This window comes from Hyla sarda, chromosome 7 (genome assembly GCF_029499605.1).
Source record: "Hyla sarda isolate aHylSar1 chromosome 7, aHylSar1.hap1, whole genome shotgun sequence".
Taxonomy (NCBI): Eukaryota; Metazoa; Chordata; class Amphibia; order Anura; family Hylidae; genus Hyla; species Hyla sarda.
In genome coordinates this window covers 51230817-51253038 of record NC_079195.1, presented here as the reverse complement: position 1 = coordinate 51253038, position 22222 = coordinate 51230817, and the positions used below count along the sequence as shown (strand labels likewise).

Below are 22222 nucleotides of genomic sequence, written 5' to 3'. Positions count from 1 at the left end.
CGCTGCGGGCGATCCGATCATTCATTCAAATCGCACACTGCCGCAAATGCCGGGATCTGTATTGATCCCGGCACCTGAGGGGTTAATGGCGGACGCCCGCGAGATCGCGGGCGTTGGCCATTGCCGGTGGGTCCCTGGCTGCGATCAGCAGCCGGGATCAGCCGCGCATGACACGGGCATCGCTCAGATGCCCACGGTTATGCACAGTTAAGTACCACCGCACCAAGACGTACATTTACGTCCTGCGTCCTTAAGGGGTTAAAGGGGTATTCCAGGCAAAAACTTTTTTTTTGTTTATATATATACTGGGTCCAGAAAGTTAAACAGATTTGTAAATTACTTCTATTAAAAAAATCTTAATCCTTTCAATAATTATCAGCTGCTGAAGTTGAGTTGTTTTTGTTTTCTGTCTGGCAACAGTGCTCTCTGCTGACATCTCTGCTTGTCTCGGGAACTGCACAGAGTAGAAGAGGTTTGCTATGGGAATTTGCTTCTAAACTGGGCGGTTCCTGAGACACGTGTCATCAGAGAGCACTTAGACAGAAAAGAACAACTCAACTTCAGAAGCTCATAAGTACTGAAAGGATGAAGATTTTTTAATAGAAGTAATTTACAAATCTGTTTAACTTTCTGGAGCCAGTTTATATATATAAAAAAAGCTTTTTCCTGGATAACTCATTTAAGCTACAGCTGCAGCCCAAAGCAGTACATGAGATTGTGTGCAATCTTGTGGACTATATCTGTCACTCAATAGTTAAACTAAATATTGTAGCGCTACAAAAATTCACAGTGTAGCCCTGATCTTATATACTTTTCTAACCCCAATGATTACCTATTTGTGAACCCCCATTTTATGTACGGCACCTGGTGCAGAAACAAGGTATCATTGCATAGTACCCATTAGTGATGAGCGGCATACGCCATATTCAAATTCGCAATATTTCACGAATATATGGATGAATATTCGTCATATATTTGAGAAATTCGCATATTCGTTGTTTTTTCTTTTTTTTGCGCATATGCGAAAATATATGAGCATATTTGCGAATATTGAGCTCAATATTCGCGCATATGCGAAGAGCAGAGAAAGATGCAGTGATCACTGTGATGGGTAAAACATGAAAAGCAGAAGACTGCTGAAGAAAAAAGCTGCACTCACCCACTGAGAAGTGTTTGCCGAACGATGCTTTATTCCAAGTGTCCATACAGCAGACCGCAAGTCAATGGCTGGAGGTGCGGGGAGCAAGAGCCAAAGCTCTCAGGTGCGGGAGGCGTACCACTAGACATCACTGTGATGTGTACTGCGAACAAAGAAAAAAAAATAAAGCGAATATTCGTAATTGCGAATATATAGTGCTATATTCGCAACATTCGCAAATTCGCGAATATGTGATATTCGCGATTAAAATTTGAATTTCGAATATTCGTGAGCAACACTAGTACCCATACATATTACAGGTGTGATGTCCCGGTACCGTATCCTATCCGGTACCTATTATTGTGGGTCCCCAAAGTTAGAGTCCCTAGGACGTCGGGGTCCCAATTGTCTAGTTCACCCCTAGTCACCTCTCATCCAGATAGTTATTGCATCAATAGCATACTTAGGAAGCATGTAAATATTATATAAAAGCCCTATAAATAGTTAATTACCTGTCTATAGCGTAGCAGGACCTGCGGGTCACGTGGTTAGGTGAACTCTATGGTATTTCTGCTTGAGGACCTTTGGAGGTCCTTGTGACGTAGTCAATCCCATTACTCATTGTAACAGTGAATGACGGATGTTCGGACCAATCAGATTAGCCCGGCCCCCTGCCCATATAAGGGAGCGGCAGCCATGTTCTTGCTCTCTTGTTCCTGCGCAATCAAGCCAGAAGCATCTGCGCTGCTGAGATCAGTGAGTCTAGGCCAATAACTTCTAAATTCTGAGTGTATCACTCCCCACGCACTCTGCAGGATCACCGGACGTTATCCATCCCCTAAATCCAGACGGATCTGCAATAATTACCCTAATTCCAGAGACTTTAATTTATTTCAAGGTCCGCAACAATTGTCAGTCATTGAGCTATATAAAGACTGTATTCCTGAGACTGTCATTGTTCATTGGATGTACAGCAAGCACTTAAGTAAAGTTACCCAAGTTCAAGTTCAAGTACATTGTGGACCTTCAGTCATTTCATTACAGGCACCTATTGTTTCTGGGAAGGGCGGTGATAGGCCGGAGAATTACCTCAGCATACTAGCCCTCAGCCTGGCGTCACGAACTATAGGGTTAACCTTAACCCCTTATCTACTACAACATCCCAACTACCCTACACCCCCCAGGTCTTACCACACAGGATGTTCACATACTAGGAGGGTTCACACTACAGAAATATTCCAAACAGTCCCTATAGACGGTAATGTATTCACCTGTATTCTTTCAGCAGGCAAATTTTAGTCATTTCTGCAGCGTGGAATCCCATTGGCTGCTGCGTCAAAATATCCAAACAGCATTTCAAAGTGGAATTCTGCTCGGAAATTCCATAGTGTGAACCCTGCCTTACCTTATAGGGTTGGATTCAACATACTCTTTGCAATGACAACCTCATTAAAGGCAAAAAGTATATATATGTATGTATAGCCTTGTTTTTCATAGTTATGATACAAAGACTATGTTATTGTGTAAGTATACAAATGGTAATGGCCTTGGGAGGCAGATTAACTATTGAAATATCAGTCTACTTTATTGCCAAAGCCACTTGATAAAAGGCCAATATAGTCATTTGTGTACACAAATAAGCCAACAGCAATAAAACACGTAAAATGTAAGTGCAGCGTATAAATTATTGATCGATTTAATTACTTTTGAAGCTTTACATTATACATAACTGGGGGTCAAATAGACGTTTCAGCTCAAACATTTGCACAATTTTGCATAACGTATAAAGTGTAGACAGTCCACCCACATACTGGAAGGCTTAAGGCTGAACTGACAGATGGAAAATAAATTTGTCCAGTGGTTTGTGGCATTGGAAAGCCTCTTGGTACTAACGTAATATACTGATGTAGTTGCAAAAACAGGCTCAAGTCTGTGGAGGAACATTTTTTTTTTATGATTTTTTTTTTTTCTTTGAAGACTCAGATCATAGATAAATTGAGCCACATTTGGACTTCTGAACATGGACTTACTTACTTTTAAATATATCAGAATGTTTGATATTTTAGTAAAGTCTTACCAATAAGAAGTACATTAACTTTTCTGGGCTATTAATATGCCCCCCCAAAAAAAAAAAATCTATATATATATATATATATATATATATATATATATATATATACATTTTTTTTTTTTTTTTTTTTTTTTTGTATTCATAGTAATAGGCAATTCTGAAAAGCCCCTTTTGGAAAGTGATTTAATATTAGATTGAGCTAATCCTAAACCATCAGCTTTCATAGATTTCTATTATGCAGACGTATCACCACAATGGTCAATTCTGAAATTAATTTGACAGGTTTATTTGTAATGCATAGAAAATGTTTCCAAGACTGCTGCATAAGGGGATTTCTAATGATAATGATGTATAGAATAGGAAGCACAACATTTTTAAAGATACTGGAAGATTATAGGAGTACTGCAGCGGTATATAACTTATCCCCTATCCACAGGATAGGGGATAAATGTTTGATCGCAGAGAGTCCGACCACTGGGACCCCCCGTGTTTTCACATACCGGGACCCGGTTTGAGGTGGTTTTTTGCGCCCCCGTAGATACATGCGTCCGCTCCTCCCCCAGCTCTCCGAACATTTCCGAAGCTAGAACTGGGGAGGGCAGAGCAAGGCGAAGGAGAAAGTTCACGCCCCCTCCCTCATCTCCCCTCCCTGAGCTCGGCTGCTGGACGCAGATCTCTACGGCCCGCCCCCTCCCTGAGGACATAGATCTCCACGGCAGGTCCCCTCCCTCATCTCCCCGAGCTGAGGACGTAAATCTCCACGGCAGGTCCCCTCCCTCATCTCCCCCAGCAGATCTCCACGGCAGGTCCCCTCAAAGGGGAACATACTGCACGGGCTACAGGCTAAAGGAAGACATACTGCACGGGCTACAGGCTAAAGGGGGACATACTGCACGGGCTACAGGCTAAAGGGGGACAAAGGAGGACATACTGTACGGGCTAAAGACTGCACAAGCTAAAGGGGGACATACTGAGCTCTATGTGTAAAGGGGGACCTACTGTACAGGCTAAAGGGGGACATACTGTATGGGCTAAAGGGGGACATTTAGCCCGTACAGTATGCCCCCCTTTACACATAGAGCTCATTGGGAGCACTGCTCTAAGTCCTCAGCTCGGGGAGATGAGGGAGGGGACCTGCCGTGGAGCTCTATGTCTTCAGGGAGGGGGCGTGCCGTGGAGATTTACGTTCTCAGGGAGGGGGCGGGCCGTAGAGATCTGCATCCAGCAGCCGAGCTCAGGGAGATGAGGGAGGGGGCGTGAACCTCTTCCTTCCCCTTGCTCTGCCCTCCCCCAGCTCTAGCTTCGGAAATGTTCGGAGAGCTGGGGGAGGAGCGGACGCATGGATCTACAGGGGCGCAAAAAACCACCTCACACCGGCACTGCTGGAGCTCTGCATGGTTCACTGTGGTCGACAGACACGCCCCCTCTATTCAGCTCCATGGGAGAGGCACACAAACGCTACATCTCCGCCTCTCCCATAGAGATACATGGAGGGGGTGTGTCAGCCATGGCTTCATGCTGTGGCCGACACGTCTCCTGCACGGGGAAAACTGGGTCCTGTACAGGAGATCATGGTGGGGGGGGGGGGTTGGTCTCAGTAGTCGGACCCCCACAATCAAACACTTACGGGATAAGTGATATGCAGCTGCAGATCTCCCTCAATGAAAAAGCCTATATCCATTAAATTGGCTGTATCAATACTTCAATTAATACATAAGTTAAAGAAGAACTCCAGGATTTACTGTAGTAGCATAATCAATTATTAGAAGATAATGCAGGTTTTTTCTTTTTTTTTTTTTTTCTTTTGTATGCCTGGTGCTTACCTCTTTTTGCTGATGTGGCAGGCATGGAATAGGCTTCATTTTGATTTATAAATACACAATGACACAAAGACACAACACGCCCCCCCCCCCCCCCCCCCCCGCAAACTCCATCTGCTATCTCTATGGCAATGTTTCCCTACTAGTGTGTCCCTAGTTGTTGCAAAACTACAATTCCAAACACGGCTTTATGGGATCAGAATATATAGTAAATATACATATCTCTCCTGAGGCTGTGTTCACACCTTGCATTTTTTATTAAATTTATCGAAAATTGTTGCAAAAATGTGCTTTTTCTTACCTCAATTGTACACGTTTTTTACACTAGTTTTGAAAATTGCAGCCGAAACTACCAAAATACAGTAAAAAACATAAAAAAAAGGTTTAAAAATGCAACATGTGAACACAGTCTAAGGACTTCCAATCTTCATAATACACCTCAGCTGTGGTTATACGTCAAACACCACACCCATAGCTAGAGAATGCATGGAAGATGTAGGTTGCATTACGGAACCACATCATTGTGTATTTAATACAGGAATTTAGGTGCACTACTGTGGTAGATGTATACAATGACATTGGCTATCCCTCAACACTGATGTTAAAATTGAGACATTCGCAAGTATATCCTTATATGAAGGACATACCCGAGCCCGCACACCAATGCCAAGGTTTCACTTAAGTACCTGTATCGTATTCTAATTGTTACACATCCACACCGTTTACCTGGTGGAGGATGTCATTGTGGCACTTGTAGTCCGCTGCAGGCATCCCCCATTGAATGCATTTTTATGCTGGGGATCACCCTTAGCAACAGACCACAAGAGCAGGATCTGCTCCCCCAGTATAAATGCACAAATGCATTTGGGGTTGAGCACCTCCTACCATTTGAGAGCACGTCTTTGTTGTTGTTTAAATCATTGTGTATTTGTAAACCAAATTGGAGCCTATGCCATGCATGCCACATCAGGAAAAAGATGTAAGCACAAGGCAGACACAAGAGCCTATGAATTATCTCTAATACCCTATGCTTCACATAAGCAAATAAACAAATAATGACAATACATTATATATATATATATATATATATATATATATATATATATATACACACTGTATATTTAAAATATATATATATATATATATATATATATATATATTCAAATTACTAGAGACCAGTGTTTTCTAAACAGTGTGTCTCTAGCTGTTGCAAAACTACAACTCTCAGCATGCCTGGGAGTTGTAGTTTTGCAACAGCAGGAGACACACTGTTTGGAAAACACTGCTATAGACCACTGGTCCTACCATTGCAGATGAGGAAAGTGTTCCCCTCTTGATTACATTGAATATTATCTGAACTTGTATTAGCCAAGTGTACTTCATTTTTGTACTATTTTGGCTACTAGAATTTTGGACCCATAGTTGCAATATACTGCCTTTACATAGGGCAGCATATTATGTATGATAGGTGATAAATGTTCGATTGCTGGATTGCTCCACTGTCCACTAGAATGGGAAACGGTGTAAAACTATAGTAAAAGTAACTTGTAACACGACGCTATAAACTTTATGCTGGATTCCTGGACTTAAGTTATGGGATGTGGAATTGCTGACTCATTTTACGAAGAAGTGATAATTTTGGTCGGTGTGGGTTGATGTACTGCTGTTTATTGGTGCTGCAATCTGCTTCAATTCCGTATATTCTCCACTGAACAGCAACATCTGATATACTGCACGAACCTAAGACAGAACGTCTGGCATAATACAGCCAGCACTCTGTCGGCAACATTTGTAATCTTCAGACAGTAAACAATGTTTTGGCCAATATCCATTCACCTGAATGTAATTTATAGGTACGGAGATGGTAAAACAGTGACACAAAGTAAATAATGACATACTCGCTGTGGTGCCATTGACATGAAGGTATATCAAATAAACAAGAACCAAGGGGATGGTGTCATCAGAATATGACATTATTTTCTAAACCGTGTTTTCTTACAATAGTTCTTTTTCTCTACTTTACCGTAATTTTTATTTATTTTTTGGTACGTGACTATTCCTATAAAAACACAGAAATATACCAGTTTTCACAATAGGAGGGCATTTCTTGTTATCTGATGCTTATTTTTCAACTTTGCTGTGTAAACTGGAACATGGTCAGCAGAGTCATCACGTTACCAATTAAAGATAGGGGAATTAAAGAGAGAAGTGTTCTATACTGATGGAAGCCTAGATGAAGTAGGGCAGGAATAATTTATACAAATATAATAACATAAGAATGTGTATATTTTTCCCCTGAAACTCCCTAGTCACTGAAGAGTGAATAAAAGACTGAATGTTCATTCATAACAAACAATTGGGCTTTGAAAACTGCTATATGGGTCAAAAGGTTTCTTTATGCTATATACATTTTTTTTCTTATTCAAAGTTTTATTAAAGTTTTCAAAAAGAATATAAGTAAGGGAAATGGGGTACAGAAACAAAAAAGAAGGGGGAGGGGAAGGGGAAATACAACCACAAAAGCAATGGTTCCAAGATAAGAACATACATAAGCAAAGTTCTCGGTAGTCAATACAACTATAGATATAGCAAAAACAAAGCTGTCACGATGCCGGCTGGCAGGTAGTGGATCCTCTGTGCCAGAGAGGGATGGCGAGGGCCGCGCTAGTGGACCGGTTCTAAGCCACTACTGGTTTTCACCAGAGCCCGCCGCAAGGCGGGATGGTCTTGCTGCGGCGGTAGTGACCAGGTCGTATCCACTAGCAACGGCTCACCTCTCTGGCTGCTGAAGATAGGCGAGGTACAAGGGAGTAGGCAGAAGCAAAGTCGGACGTAGCAGAAGGTCGGGGGCAGGCGGCAAGGTTCGTAGTCAGGGGAGATAGCAGAAGTTCTGGTACACAGGCTTTAAACACACAAAACGCTTTCACTAGGCACAAGGGCAACAAGATCCGGCAAGGAAGTGCATGGGAGGAGGATAGATATAGTCAGGGACCAGGTGGAAGCCAATTAAGCTAATTGGGCCAGGCACCAATCATTGGTGCACTGGCCCTTTAAGTCTCAGGGAGCTGGCGCGCGCGCGCCCTAGAGAGCGGAGCCGCGCGCGCCAGCACATGACAGCAGGGGACGGGAACGGGTAAGTGACCTGGGATGCGATTCGCGAGCGGGCGCGTCCCGCTGTGCGAATCGCATCCCCAACGGCCATGACAGAGCAGCGCTCCCGGTCAGCGGGACTGACCGGGGAGCTGCAGGGAGAAAGACGCCGTGAGCGCTCCGGGGAGGAGCGGGGGCCCGGAGCGCTAGGCGTAACAGTACCCCCCCCCTTAGGTCTCCCCTTCTCTTTATCCGGTAACTGCCTCCCCTGGGATGAGGACACCGGGAAAGGATGGAGGGATTCCTCAACGGCAGGCAGAACAGCAGGAGTAGGAATGGGGAGAGAGGGCAGAGGGCGAGACCTGGCACGGGGCAGTGTGACACCAGGACGAGGGCCATGAGGGGACACAGGGGCTTGCCTGATGGGACTGGGAGGGGGGGAGAGGCATTTCCTGTGGCAGGCAGAGTCCTTAATGACCTTAGGGGGACCGGATACAGGAGGAACCACAGGGTCACGGCAGGGAGTACTGGGAACCGGTTGAAGGCAGTCCTTGGAACAAGAGGGACCCCAACTCTTGATCTCCCCAGTGGACCAATCCAGGGTTGGGGAATGGTGTTGAAGCCAGGGTAGTCCAAGGAGAACTTCAGAAGTGCAATTAGGAAGGACAAAAAATACAATTTCCTCGTGATGAGGTCCGATGCACATTAGGAGGGGCTCCGTGCGGAAACGCACGGTGCAATCCAACCTGGCTCCGTTGACCGCGGAAATGTGGAGTGGCTTGACAAGACGGGTCACCGGAATGCGGAATTTATTCACTAAGGACTCCCGAATAAAATTCCCAGAAGCTCCAGAGTCCAGGCAGGCCACGGCTGAGAGGGAAGAGCTGGCTGAAGTAGAAATCCGAACAGGCACCGTGAGACGTGGAGAAGCCGACTTAGCATCAAGAGACGCCACACCCACGAGAGCTGGGTGCGAGCGTGCGTTTCCCAGACGTGGAGGACGGATTGGGCAATCCACCAAAAAATGTTCAGTACTGGCACAGTACAGACAAAGATTCTCTTCCTTACGGCGATTCCTCTCTTCCAGGGTCAGGCGAGACCGATCCACTTGCATGGCCTCCTCGGCGGGAGGCCTAGGCGCAGATTGCAGTGGAGACTGTGGGAGAGGTGTCCAGAGATCTAAGTCTTTTTCCTGGCGGAGCTCTTGATGCCTCTCAGAAAAACGCATGTCAATGCGAGTGGCTAGATGAATGAGTTCATGCAGGTTAGCAGGAGTCTCTCGTGCGGCCAGAACATCTTTAATGTTGCTGGATAGGCCTTTTTTAAAGGTCGCGCAGAGAGCCTCATTATTCCAGGATAGTTCAGAAGCAAGAGTACGGAATTGTATGGCGTACTCGCCAACGGAGGAATTACCCTGGACCAGGTTCAGCAGGGCAGTCTCAGCAGAAGAGGCTCGGGCAGGTTCCTCAAAGACACTTCGAATTTCCGAGAAGAAGGAGTGTACAGAGGCAGTGACGGGGTCATTGCGGTCCCAGAGCGGTGTGGCCCATGACAGAGCTTTTCCAGACAGAAGGCTGACTACGAAAGCCACCTTAGACCTTTCAGTAGGAAACTGGTCCGACATCATCTCCAAGTGCAGGGAACATTGCGAAAGAAAGCCACGGCAAAACTTAGAGTCCCCATTAAATTTGTCCGGCAAGGACAGGCGGAGGCTAGGAGTGGCCACTCGCTGCGGAAGGGGTGCAGGAGCTGGCGGAGGAGATGGTTGTTGCTGCTGTAGCTGTGACTGTACTTGCTGTAGTTGTGACTGGAGTTGCTGTGTCATGGTGGTCAAGTACGACAGCTGGTGATCTTGTTGGGCGATCTGACGAGCTTGCTGGGCGACCAGCGTAGGGAGGTCAGCGACAACTGGCAGAGGAACTTCAGCGGGATCCATGGCCGGATCTACTGTCACGATGCCGGCTGGCAGGTAGTGGATCCTCTGTGCCAGAGAGGGATGGCGAGGGCCGCGCTAGTGGACCGGTTCTAAGCCACTACTGGTTTTCACCAGAGCCCGCCGCAAGGCGGGATGGTCTTGCTGCGGCGGTAGTGACCAGGTCGTATCCACTAGCAACGGCTCACCTCTCTGGCTGCTGAAGATAGGCGAGGTACAAGGGAGTAGGCAGAAGCAAAGTCGGACGTAGCAGAAGGTCGGGGCAGGCGGCAAGGTTCGTAGTCAGGGGAGATAGCAGAAGTTCTGGTACACAGGCTTTAAACACACAAAACGCTTTCACTAGGCACAAGGGCAACAAGATCCGGCAAGGAAGTGCATGGGAGGAGGATAGATATAGTCAGGGACCAGGTGGAAGCCAATTAAGCTAATTGGGCCAGGCACCAATCATTGGTGCACTGGCCCTTTAAGTCTCAGGGAGCTGGCGCGCGCGCGCCCTAGAGAGCGGAGCCGCGCGCGCCAGCACATGACAGCAGGGGACGGGAACGGGTAAGTGACCTGGGATGCGATTCGCGAGCGGGCGCGTCCCGCTGTGCGAATCGCATCCCCAACGGCCATGACAGAGCAGCGCTCCCGGTCAGCGGGACTGACCGGGGAGCTGCAGGGAGAAAGACGCCGTGAGCGCTCCGGGGAGGAGCGGGGGCCCGGAGCGCTAGGCGTAACAAAAGCTCCTACAGTAAGAGAAATGAACTAGATTAATAGGGTACTCCGCTGCCACAGCATTTGTAACATTTAGTTCCAAACACTTGGAGCAGGTTGCGGGGGTCGTGACGTCATTGACATGCCCCTTGTGCCGTCCCGCAATGTCCCCTCAATGCAAGTCAATGGGGGGGCATGAAGGGCCACCATGCCCCTTCCATAGACTTGCATTGAGGGGACGTGGTTGTGACATCACAAGGGGTGTGGTCAGGAAGTCATGACCCCCGCCACTCACACCCAGCGTTCTAAGTGAATGCTGGGTGCTGCACAGAGATCGCGGAAGTCCCTGCAGCGGGTCCCCCACGATCAGACATCTTATCCCCTATTGATTGGATAGGGGATAAGATGTCTGGGGGGGGGGGGGGGAGTACCCTTTTAATAACGAAAAATAATCACATGACCATATCATAAGAACACTAGTGAGATCAAACCAAGGTGCACAATGAGAGAAGACTTGAAAAGAGAAAAGCTAAAACATAAAAGCAAAGTGAGAAGAAACTACAAATTTTTTTAAATTACAAAAGAACAAGGGGTACTCGACTGGAACATATTTTTATTTAAATCCACTGGTGCCAGAAAGTTAAGCAGATTTGTAAATTACTTCTATTAAAAAATCTTAATCCTTCCAGTAATTATCAGCTGCTGTTATGATCCGGAAGAAGTTCTTTACTTTTTGAACTTCCTTTCTGCATGACCACAGTGCTCTCTGCTGACACCTCTGTCCATTTTAGGAACTGTTCAAAGCAGGATAGGTTTTCTGTGGGGATTTTCTTGTACTCTGGACAGAGTCCTAAAATGGACAGAGGTGTTAGCAGAGAGCACTGTGGTCATGCAGAAAGGAAGTTCAAAAAGTAAAGAACTTCCTTTGGATCATAACAGCAGCTGATAATTACTGGAAGGATTAAGATTTTTTAATATAAGTAATTTACAAATCTGTTTAATTTTCTGGCACCAGTTTATTTAAAAAAAAAGAACTCCAGTGTAGTACCCCTTTAACCCCTTTAGGACGCAGTCCATTTGGGCCTTAAGGACGCAGACAATTTTATTTTTACGTTTTCGTTTTTTCCTCCTCGCCTTCAAAAAATCATAACTCTTTTATATTTTCATCCACAGACTAGTATGAGGGCTTGTTTTTTTGTGCGACCAGTTGTCTGTTGTAAAATGTATGGCACAACCAAAAAAATACTATTTGTGTGGGGAAATTAAAAAGAAAACCGCAATTGTGCTAATTTTGGATGGTTTCGTTTTCACTCTGTACAATTTACGGTAAAAATGACATGTGTTATTTATTCTTTGGGTCAATACGATTAAAATGATATCCATGATAACATACTTTTCTATTACCGTTGCGCTTAAAAAAAATCACAAACTTTTTAACCAAATTAGTACGTCCTATTTTGAAGACCTATAACTTTTTAATTTTTCTGTATAAGCGGCGGTATGAGGGCTCATTTTTTGTGCCGTGATCTGTACTTTTTATCGATACCATATTTGCTTATATAAAACTTTTAATAATTTTTTTTTTTTTTTTGGAATAAAATGTTATAAAAAAAGCAGCTATTTTGGCCTTTTTTTTTTTTACGTTCACACAGTTCACCGTACAGTATCATTAACATTTTATTTTATTAGTTCAGATATTTGCGCACGCGGCGATACAAAATATTTATATAAAATATTTTTTTTACACTTTTTGGGGGTGAAATAGGGAAAATGGGACAATTTACATTTTTATTGGGGGAGGGTTTTTTTCAAATTTTTTTCCTTTATTTTTTTCCTTTTTTTTCCTTTTATTTTTACACTTTAATAGTCCCCATAGGGGACTATTTATAGCAATCATTCGATTGCTAATCCTGTTCAGTGCTATGTATAGGACATAGCACTGATCAGCATTATCGGTCTTCTTCTGCTCTGGTCTGCGGGAAGGCAGATCAGAGCAGAAGACTCCCGGAAGGCAGCGGAGCCAGGTGAGGGGACCTTCGTCTGCCGTCCTGGATGATCGGATCTTCTCGGCAGCGCTGCGGGCGATCCGATCATTCATTTTAGTGACCGCGATGCTGCAGATGCCGTGATCTGTATTGATCACGGCATCTGAGGGGTTAATGGTGGACATCCGCAGGATCGCGGGTGTCCACCATAACCGGCGGGTCCCTGGCTGCAATCAACAGATGAGACCTGCCGCACGGTTATGCTTAGGACGTAAATGTACGTCCTGGTGCGTTAAGTACTACCTCGCCAGGACATACATTTACGTCCTTCGTTGTTAAGGGGTTAATGTCATTGTGAAGTGTATTCACGCCATGGATCATTCTTTAAGAGGTCAAAGTAAATCTAGGAGCTGCAGAAACATTGGATAGATGTTAGGGTATAAAAGTAAACTGTACCTTTCATGGAGCTGACGGTGATTGCCAAACGTATAAAATTGCCTTTTTATTTATCAGCCAAGTGTCAAGGAGGAAGGGTCGAGCTGCTAAAATGCCTCAGCCTTGCAAGCCCCCTCACGCTGCTTTACTTCCCAGACCCTTTTTGATTGATGTACAATCGGAATGTTAATCAAGGAGTGGCTGTGAGGGGAAGGTGAGCAAGGAGATGTTCCTGGCTGTGGTACTTGAGAAGCTTAGCCCCACCTCCTTGACACTTAGTTGAGAAATAAAAGGCTGATTTTATAAGTTTTACGTTTACACCATTCACCATACGGGATCATTAACATTATATTTTGATGGTTCGGATATTTACACATGCGGCAATACCAAATATGTTTATTTAAAAAAAATTAAGCTTTTTGGAGGTAAAATGGGAAAAACTGACAATTTTTATTTTTATTGGGGGAGGGGATTTTTCAATTTTTTTTTACTTTTTATTTTTACATTTTCAACTTTTTTTTTTTTACACTTTTTATGTCCCCATAGGGGACTATGTATAGCAATCATTTGATTGCTAATACTGTTCAGTGCTATGCATAGGACATAGCACCGATCAGTATTATCAGTGATCTTCTGCTCTGGTCTGCTCGATCTCAGACCAGAGCAGAAGACCCCGGGAGACGGCCGGAGCCAGGTGAGGGGACCTCAGGCCACTATGCTGGATGATCAGATCGCCGCGGCAGTGCTGTGTGCATTCCGATCATCCATTCAAAGTACCACACTGCCGCAGATGCCGTGATCTGTATTGATCGTGATCGCGGGTTTCGGCCATTACTGGCGGGTCCCCGACTGCTACTAGCATCCGGAACCTGCCGTGTATGATGCGAGTACCGTTCCGATGCTCGCGGTCATACACAGGACGTAAATGTACGTCCTGGTGTGCGAAGTCCCACCAAACCAGGACATGCATTTACGTCCTTGGTCGTTAAGGGGTTAATAGAGATAAGCTGTGTTATTTGTGCATGACGATCTTCCCCTTTCTGGGCTTTATTCATAAATGGACACCCTACCCTCTAGAATATTGTGAAGCTGTATCGCACAGGTAATTTGTCTACCCCTTCCTCTACTACATATTGGTTAATACAGTACCCTGTCACAGAGACATTGAGAGGAATGTATGAAGGTTTTTTTTTTGACTGTGTTCTGCTGCTATTTCCTATGCTCTGTCCCCGTGATCACCAGTAATCAGACCCAGAGCGAGCACGCTCTGGCTGATTCTAACAGGGTGCGGCGTGGAAGATCACAGGGATCCAGCAGCGGGATAGGGGATAAGATGTCTTAGCGCCGAAGTACCCCTTTAAGCACCTTAAAGGGGTACTTCGGCGCTAAGACATCTTATCCCCTATCCCGCTGCTGGATCCCTGTGATCTTCCACGCCGCACCCTGTTAGAATCAGGTAAAACCCTTTAAGGTGCCGATCCACATTAAAAATAAAATGACATAGAAAATAGCTACAACAATAGAATGTAGAACATTTAAACAGTGCCCAACCAAAAAGTGGTAAATGGACCTTGAACAATAAAAGAAGCAACCTGATTGGTTGCTAGGAGAAAATGCAACACTTTTCCAAGGCAGAGGTCTGGATGAATATTCCCCCTAATGCACAAATTAAAAACAGCAAAAAAAGGCCCTGGCTGTGCGAGCTTTACCTCTGTAAACCAGCCAAAGTCCAATGGTCAGATTTAACTGCCACACTCAGAAAGTTCTGCCTGGAATTCTGGGGCAGGAGTCTGCGCCTTTTCTAGGTCTGCATTTGTGCCAAAAGTACAAACATGCGACAATTGAAAATGTTGGCGCAACAACACTCCATTTGATGCAAAAAAAAACATACATAAAATCACACATTGAACACCATTATGGATATATACTGCCCATTACCTGTAAGAGTGTGATAGGCGGTCATAATAACCAGTGTGCACTGTGCTCTACAGCAGACATAATCATACATTGCAATTTTCATACAGCCATACAATTAAAAAAATGAGCTGTCCTCCTGCCCAAAAGCAGGAGCTGTTAGAGGGTTGATGACCCCAGCAATACACACTTATCAATATATTTATTTAGCAGTTCTATTTTGCTAATACAGATAACACTCAGCTTGTCCTAGTTCATAAATGGCATTGAAAAAAATATATATTAACCTTATAGAAACCTTATAGAAAAAAATAAAATAATAATAGCTTGGAGCAGGACCTGCTCACTCAGCCAATCACTGGACACAGCGGTGTGCCGTAACGGCCAGTGTTCAGCTGAGTGGGCAGATCCTGCTTTAAACGTTCTTCATGGAACAGCCTGGGCTCTTGGGCCACTAACTACAAATACCAGCATGTCCTGTCTGCCAACTGGGGGGCTGAACCCTGCCATTCAAAACACAGACAAATACTGCAACCTTTTCTACTCACTGTTCACACACAGCGTTTGCGGCCTCTTGCAGGTTGTTCCTCAGACCCCCTGTCTGTCTCATACTAGAGAAAGAACACTCCACCTGTGTTGCCAAAGCTTGTCACGGTCCACTTCACTGGTGTGGGTCACTCAGCCCATTCTGTGTGGAAAAGGCAAGAAACAGAGCCTCCCCCTCATAGCCAGCTTGGTGTCCTAGGGAGAGGACAGACTATTCTTCCTGGCCCATCTAAATCAGTTCCGTCCCTGCTGGCTTAATTAATTAGCGACCCAATGAGGGATTCTGCCCAGTTAAAGAAAAACACCCATTCATTGCCTCAGTGCCTTTTTTTCCCCTCTTTTTCCTTTTCTTCTCATTTCGTTTATTTTTCTCCCTGCTTGTTTTTATTTCTACTTTTGTCTTTTTTCTTTCCTTCCTTTCCGTTCACTGTTTCTTCTTTCTTCCTTCTTTGGTACCTGTTCAGACTATGTAGAGACAATTTTTTAACAGCGCAAGGCATTGTTTTTAATCGTTTCTTATTTTATTTTTTAGGCCATCCAGTAGATTCAGATCCCTTGTGTAATATCCAAAAGATGATATCTAATATCCTGGGTAAAGCGATAACAGAGGGCACTATAGATGAAGAGCTACATAGATTTCTTGTCAAGGAACACCCACGAACACCTGTGTTTTACACACTACCAAAGATTCATAAGAATTTACAGAACCCTCCCGGTAGATCTATAATCTCCGGGAGGGACTCTGTATTTTCTCCTATTGCAGTGTTCCTAGACAAAATATTGAACAAATTTGCCATTAAAGCAGCCTCTTATATACAAGATACCACAAATTTCCTCCAAAAGATCAAATCTATAGATTGCCCTCACAATACAATTTTGGTCTCATTTGATGTGGTGAACTTGTATACCTCGATCGACCACGATGGGGTTATCCAAGCAGTGGCTAAATGCCTAAATAACTCTGATATGACTGTAGGAGCATGTTCCCTTGTTCTGGACTTACTGGGAGTCATCCTCACACAGAATTATTTTCTGGCTGGGGATGACTTCTACGTCCAGCCATGGGCTCTAATGTAGCACCAAGCTACGCTAACATCTATATGACAGACGTAGAAGTTACACACATCTACTCCTCGTCCCTGTTCAGACACATACACACATGGTTACGGTATATCGATGACACGTTTGTTATCTGGACAGGTACGGAGGTGGAACTTTACTCCTTTTTGGAAGAACTTAATAATATCTATCCTGAGCTGAAATTCACCATGGTTCACTTCGCTACAATTTCTTGACACAACGGTTTTCCTTCGGGGTAACAGACTTACAACTGATCTGTATACGAAGGAAACCGATAGAAATAATCTATTAACCTACGACAGTTTTCATCCTAGATCTATGATACAGTCCCAGCGCTGGAGCCAACTTTTGAGGGTGAAACGGATTGTCTCGCCCTCTGAAAATTTGGAGAGCAGGTTAGACGAGATGTGTGATAAGTTTAAAAAGAGAGGGTATCCCCATAAATTGCTAATTCAACACCAAGTTAATTTAGATAAAAAGGATAGAACTGAGTTACTTCAGTCCTCCCCGAAAGAAAGGTATGAGAGAATCCCTTTCATCTCTACATTTAGCACACAGAGCAGCCAGATAGCTAAAATCATTAAACAGAATTGGAACATCATTCAACGTACCACCAATTTGACCGTCACCCCAGTTATGGCCTATCGGAGAGGCCGTAACTATAAAGATCAATTAGTAAAATCGGACATTGGGAGCCAAAAAATTGGGTTAAAGGCATGTGGCTGGGACCCAGGAGGGGTAATTTTCCCTGTCTGGGTTGCAGCGACTGCAATAGTATCATTAAAGGAGATACTTTTAAACATCCACAAACTGGATATACCTTTAAAATACAGGCTAGGTACACTTGTAGGTCGTCATTTGTGGTCTATCTCCTACAATGCCCTTGTAGGCTCTACTATGTGGGCAAGACTACAAATGAATGCCGGATCCGCCTCAACGGACATAAGTCATCAATTCTCACTGGCAAGATAGAACACCTTATTCCCAAACACTTCTTAGAAATGGGCCACAACAAAAGCCAACTACGTTTTAAAATTATTGACCACGTCCCCCCTCTTAGGCGGGGGGGCGATCGGGAAAGGTTACTCAAACAGAAAGAACTCCGGTGGATACATAAACGCAATACTTTGTATCCACACGGACTGAACATCGACTTCTGTCTCAAACCGTATATGACATAGTTTGGGCCTTACTCTTTTTTGGTTGCTTTTCCACATCTTATTATTTTTCTTTCTATCTTTTTCTCTGGCTCTCTTCTCTTTTTTCTTCTTTCTAACTCCCCTCTTCTTTTTTCTCCCCCTTTTTCTTTCCCCCCTCTCCCCTTTTTTTTTTGCTTTTTTCCTCTTCACCCCCCTCCCCCTCTCCCTCATTTTTCCTCCCCCCCTCCCTCATTTTTCCTCCCCCCCTTTCCTTCATTTTCCCTCCCCCCCCTTTTGTTTTTTCCTCCACTCTTTTCTCTCCCCAATTGTTTCCTTATTTGTTTTTGGTTGTTTTTCCAACTATAATTTTTTACCTATCCCCCTTCCCCCCCCCCTCCTTTTTTTTTCTCTTCTCTTTCGTCTCCCTTTTTCTTCCCCCCTTTCAACTCCTCCCCCCCCTTTTTACCCCCCTTTTTTCCCCTCTTTTTCCTTTTCTTGTCATTTTGTTTATTTTTCTCCCTGCTTCTTTTTATTTCTACTTTTGTCTTTTTCCTTTCCTTCCTTTCCGTTCACTGTTTCTTCTTTCTTCCTTCTTTGGTACCTGTTCAGATTATGTAGAGACAATTTTTTAACAGCACAAGGCATTGTTTTAAATCGCTTTTTCTTATTGTATTTTTCACACCTATAACACTTTGGAACACTTGAGCATTTGCAGCGACGGGAGCTCCATGGAAGAACAGACAAGTAAAACATCAGAACACATCAGAGTACAGATCTCCTGCTTAATATATTCAACATGCATTATATCTCCCTGGGATCCCATTCTGTCTCCTGTCAGACTTAAATCAAGACACCGGCTGTCAGCACTTGACAGCGGGTCTCCCACTCCGGATTCAGGACGAACACGCGATGCACATATAATGCGCATGCGTCGGGGAATCCCTTAAGGGTGATTTCCAGCTACGGAGACTGCACTGCGCGTCACAAGTTCGCGCACGGGCAGTTGACCCTCTTATGAACGATCTGTCAGCCGGAACTCATGCGATCATACGTGTAAGTCCATGCAGCCGCAGAGCTGTTGTCTACAAACGACACCAGCAAGCATGGACCCCGATCGATCGCGGCTTTTTGCTAGATCGGAAAAGGATCGAATTCCTGATATACAACAATGGAGCCCCCTGCGCTGCGGTATGCTAAGTGAACACTTTATATGAATGTTATCACATGAGATACTAATATGTTTATACTTTTTGACAATGTCATGTCACATGGTCTTTGTTTTAACCAATGGTTTTCCCACTGCTGATGCACTAATGTTGTGCTTCCACCAATCATGTTATTTGGTCACCTATTTAAGATTGTTGTATTTCACTCTCACTATGCTTGACAAAGGCTTGTACGCCGAAACGTTGCATCCCATGCTCTAATGTAATAAAGAATCTTAACCTGCATTTAAACCGGACCCAGTGATTGGTGCTGTTTTTTTTAAAGGAGCACTATATATATATATATATATATATATATATATATATATATATATATATTATTATTATTATTTTTTTTTTTTATATTGGACTGCTAGAATACACCTTCAAACACAAAGACAGTTTTGGACATTAGGTATCTGAGAAAGTTAGGGAGGTTAGCCGCTGCATACAGTAGTCTTCTAGGCTATGTGGTGCCCCAGCACAGGTGGCTGTCATGTGTTTTGTGCACATCTTGGGCAGCCTGGCAGCACTAGGTATTGGGCCCACTAGCGTCCTACTGTTATAAAAATTATGTGCATAGCGTCCTAAATAAATTTTGCTATGTTTTCATGTGTGTATGTTTAACATGTTACTGTGCCTTAAAAATTGTGAGCAGCAAACCCCATGTGACCATGTGAGCCAATGAGACCCCAAAGTCTCCCTTGCATAGTGAGGTACAGGGGAGGAGTTAGTCAATTCACTCTAGTGTCAAGTTCATGCTAGTTCCCCCTAGCGTGTGCTTCTGAGTAACAGCTAAGCCCAGGTGTGCTGTGTGTTGTGTGTCCTAAGCAGAGACCTATTTCAGCTTCAAGTTTACTACTGGTCATCCTACAAGTGTAACAAAGATTCATGCCTCTGCAGAATAGTCTACAGTGCCTTGGAAGGACCCTAGCTAACAGAATAACACATTTTACAATTCTGTCCAATGAAAAGCACCACAAGTCTCAGAATGGCGGCAACAAGCAAGGGGTATGCTGCACTCTCACACTAAGGCCAGCTGTCTGTCTTATACCAACTTCACAAGCTCAGTAAAAGCAATTAACCGTAACCTTACGTCGATGTGTTTATTGACTCATCGTGTCTGGCCCAGGAAGACTGCCTCCCACCATCGGACTGTGGATTGGATAAACGGTGCCCTGGCCTCACAAAGTAAACAAGGTACATCTACTAACACCCAGTGGCTGCCACACTATAATCCAACTTTCCCAAGAACTAAGAAACAACCAAATAAAATTAATCACAACATGAGAAGATTATTTTTTGTGAACATGCACATGCTTGGCCTAGTTAAAAATAATGTTAACATATGGAAGCACCTTATTTTGGAGCTTGAGAGTGGCTAAAATAGAGGACCCAGCACATCAGAGTAGTTTAATGTTATTAATGGACACTACACAATGCTTAATTTCCACTGTGGAGGTGCTACAGAGGCATTTCACTGGTTACTGTCACTCTTAAGGACTCCCAGCAACAGGACATTCCATGATAAGCTTTATTATTAGTAGAAACTAAAAGAAAGTCTAACTCACCTTACCCAAACACCACAATTGACTTTCCTTCACATCCACCCATCACTCTCCCCTCAAATTCCCTAAACAGGGTAAGTGACCACTGCAGCCAATTGCTCTAGCAAGACAATGCTGTGCCCAGGTCACATTCCCTGTATTGTGATGGAGCAGGAAGAAGAGACTGGTAGGGGACTGGTAATTTCCAGAGCGGCAGGGGTGGTAGTCTTATACTCTTTGTTTTTACTTTCTCCTGCCTTTAAAACAAATATAAGATCGCCAATCAGCCACATTTTTACAACTAAGTTTGCATATACTACTGTAATAATATTTACGAAAATATTGTTGGCAACATTCCTAGACTTTAAAACCTATTTTTCTACGTTTTAAAATTCAGTAAAACACTTCAACCTACTTGAGTGTAAATTTCCATGGTAAACTCATTGGCTGTGATCATTCTCCATCATTCATGCCCCATAGATAGTATGGTGAATGCAGATAAGTTATCTGTTTGCAGTATTATTCTGTATTTCGTGCTCAGGATGAGGGCTGGACAGCGTATGGGATGGGAGATCCTCATCAGTAGTGCGATGTGCTTGCAGGGTAGCAGGGAGGGGGAGAATTGCTAAGTGAGATGGGGAGGGAGGAGACTGCCTGCCTGGCTACTGAGCACTGAAGTCTTATTTCCCAGTTCTCTTCCACACAGCAGAGCGGCATGCAGGACTTCTGCTCTCACTTGCATCTGGATGTTAGAGGCACAGTCACTCTTGGAGATTTCCATTACGGGATAAAGGGAAGCTCGGTAGCATCCCTAGTCCAGCCCCATTCTGAGGGAGGCAAAATCTTTGTGCAGTTGGATATATAAGATGTAGGATGCTCCCCGTTTCAAGAATCAAGCGACAACCCTTTTTCTGGCCGGTGAATACTGAACCAGCTCCCTGGATTTGTATGATCCCAGATACACCTGGCATCTTTCGGATAGGTGCGGTGCCCCCTCCATTTATTGTATCCTGCCCTCACCCATCTCCTTTGCTACAAGGGGTACCTGCCTGGCAAGTCCCTTGCGACCCTTACCTACCTTTGATGTCAGTGCCCACTGCACCAGAGCCTGCTGTTCACCAATTCCCTTTGGCAAATGGGCAGGTAAAATCCCCTTAGTCTACGTGTGCATGATTTACAATATAACAGGTATCTGTATACACATCATATACAGTTAGGATCCACTCTGTCATATACATTGATGATGTTTTACATGAGATCACACACTGGGTACCATTCCATCAATATCATTTCTACTCTATATCATGTCATTTTTTTTCTCATTCGAAATCACTGGAATTAAGTTTTTATTTTTGTTTTTTATTTTATTTGAGCCTTTTATATCTTTAAGCCATTTGCAAATCATCCTCAAGTAGTTGCATACATAAATATTTGCTAAATGATAGATGATAGATACTGTAGATAGATAGATGATAGATAGATAGATAGATACGGTAGATAGATAGATGATAGATTGATACTGTAGATAAATAAATAGATAGATAGGTATTGCATTGACAATTCAGATTCAGATTGATTAGACATAGAATAAATATCATAGTTTGTAATAGTTCCTTAATATTC

General features: G+C 44.0%; 1 protein-coding gene and 1 long non-coding RNA gene across 4 annotated transcripts in view; one reads left to right on the top strand and one right to left on the bottom strand.

The window, feature by feature from the left end:
• The window catches only part of LOC130281604 (uncharacterized), a 79449-nt gene that overhangs the window by 19396 nt on the left and 37831 nt on the right, over positions 1 to 22222 (bottom strand). For all 3 annotated transcript variants that reach the window (XR_008846052.1, XR_008846050.1, XR_008846051.1), the window contains one exon: positions 1160 to 1301. This is a non-coding gene — a long non-coding RNA (uncharacterized LOC130281604). The remainder of the gene's footprint in view (positions 1 to 1159; positions 1302 to 22222) is intronic.
• TCERG1L (transcription elongation regulator 1 like) overlaps positions 21281 to 22222 on the top strand; it is a 340750-nt gene continuing 339808 nt past the window's right edge. Inside the window, exon 1 of the mRNA XM_056529021.1 lies at positions 21281 to 21742. Coding sequence (XP_056384996.1) covers positions 21473 to 21742 — 270 coding nt within the window. The 5' untranslated portion in view covers positions 21281 to 21472. The remainder of the gene's footprint in view (positions 21743 to 22222) is intronic.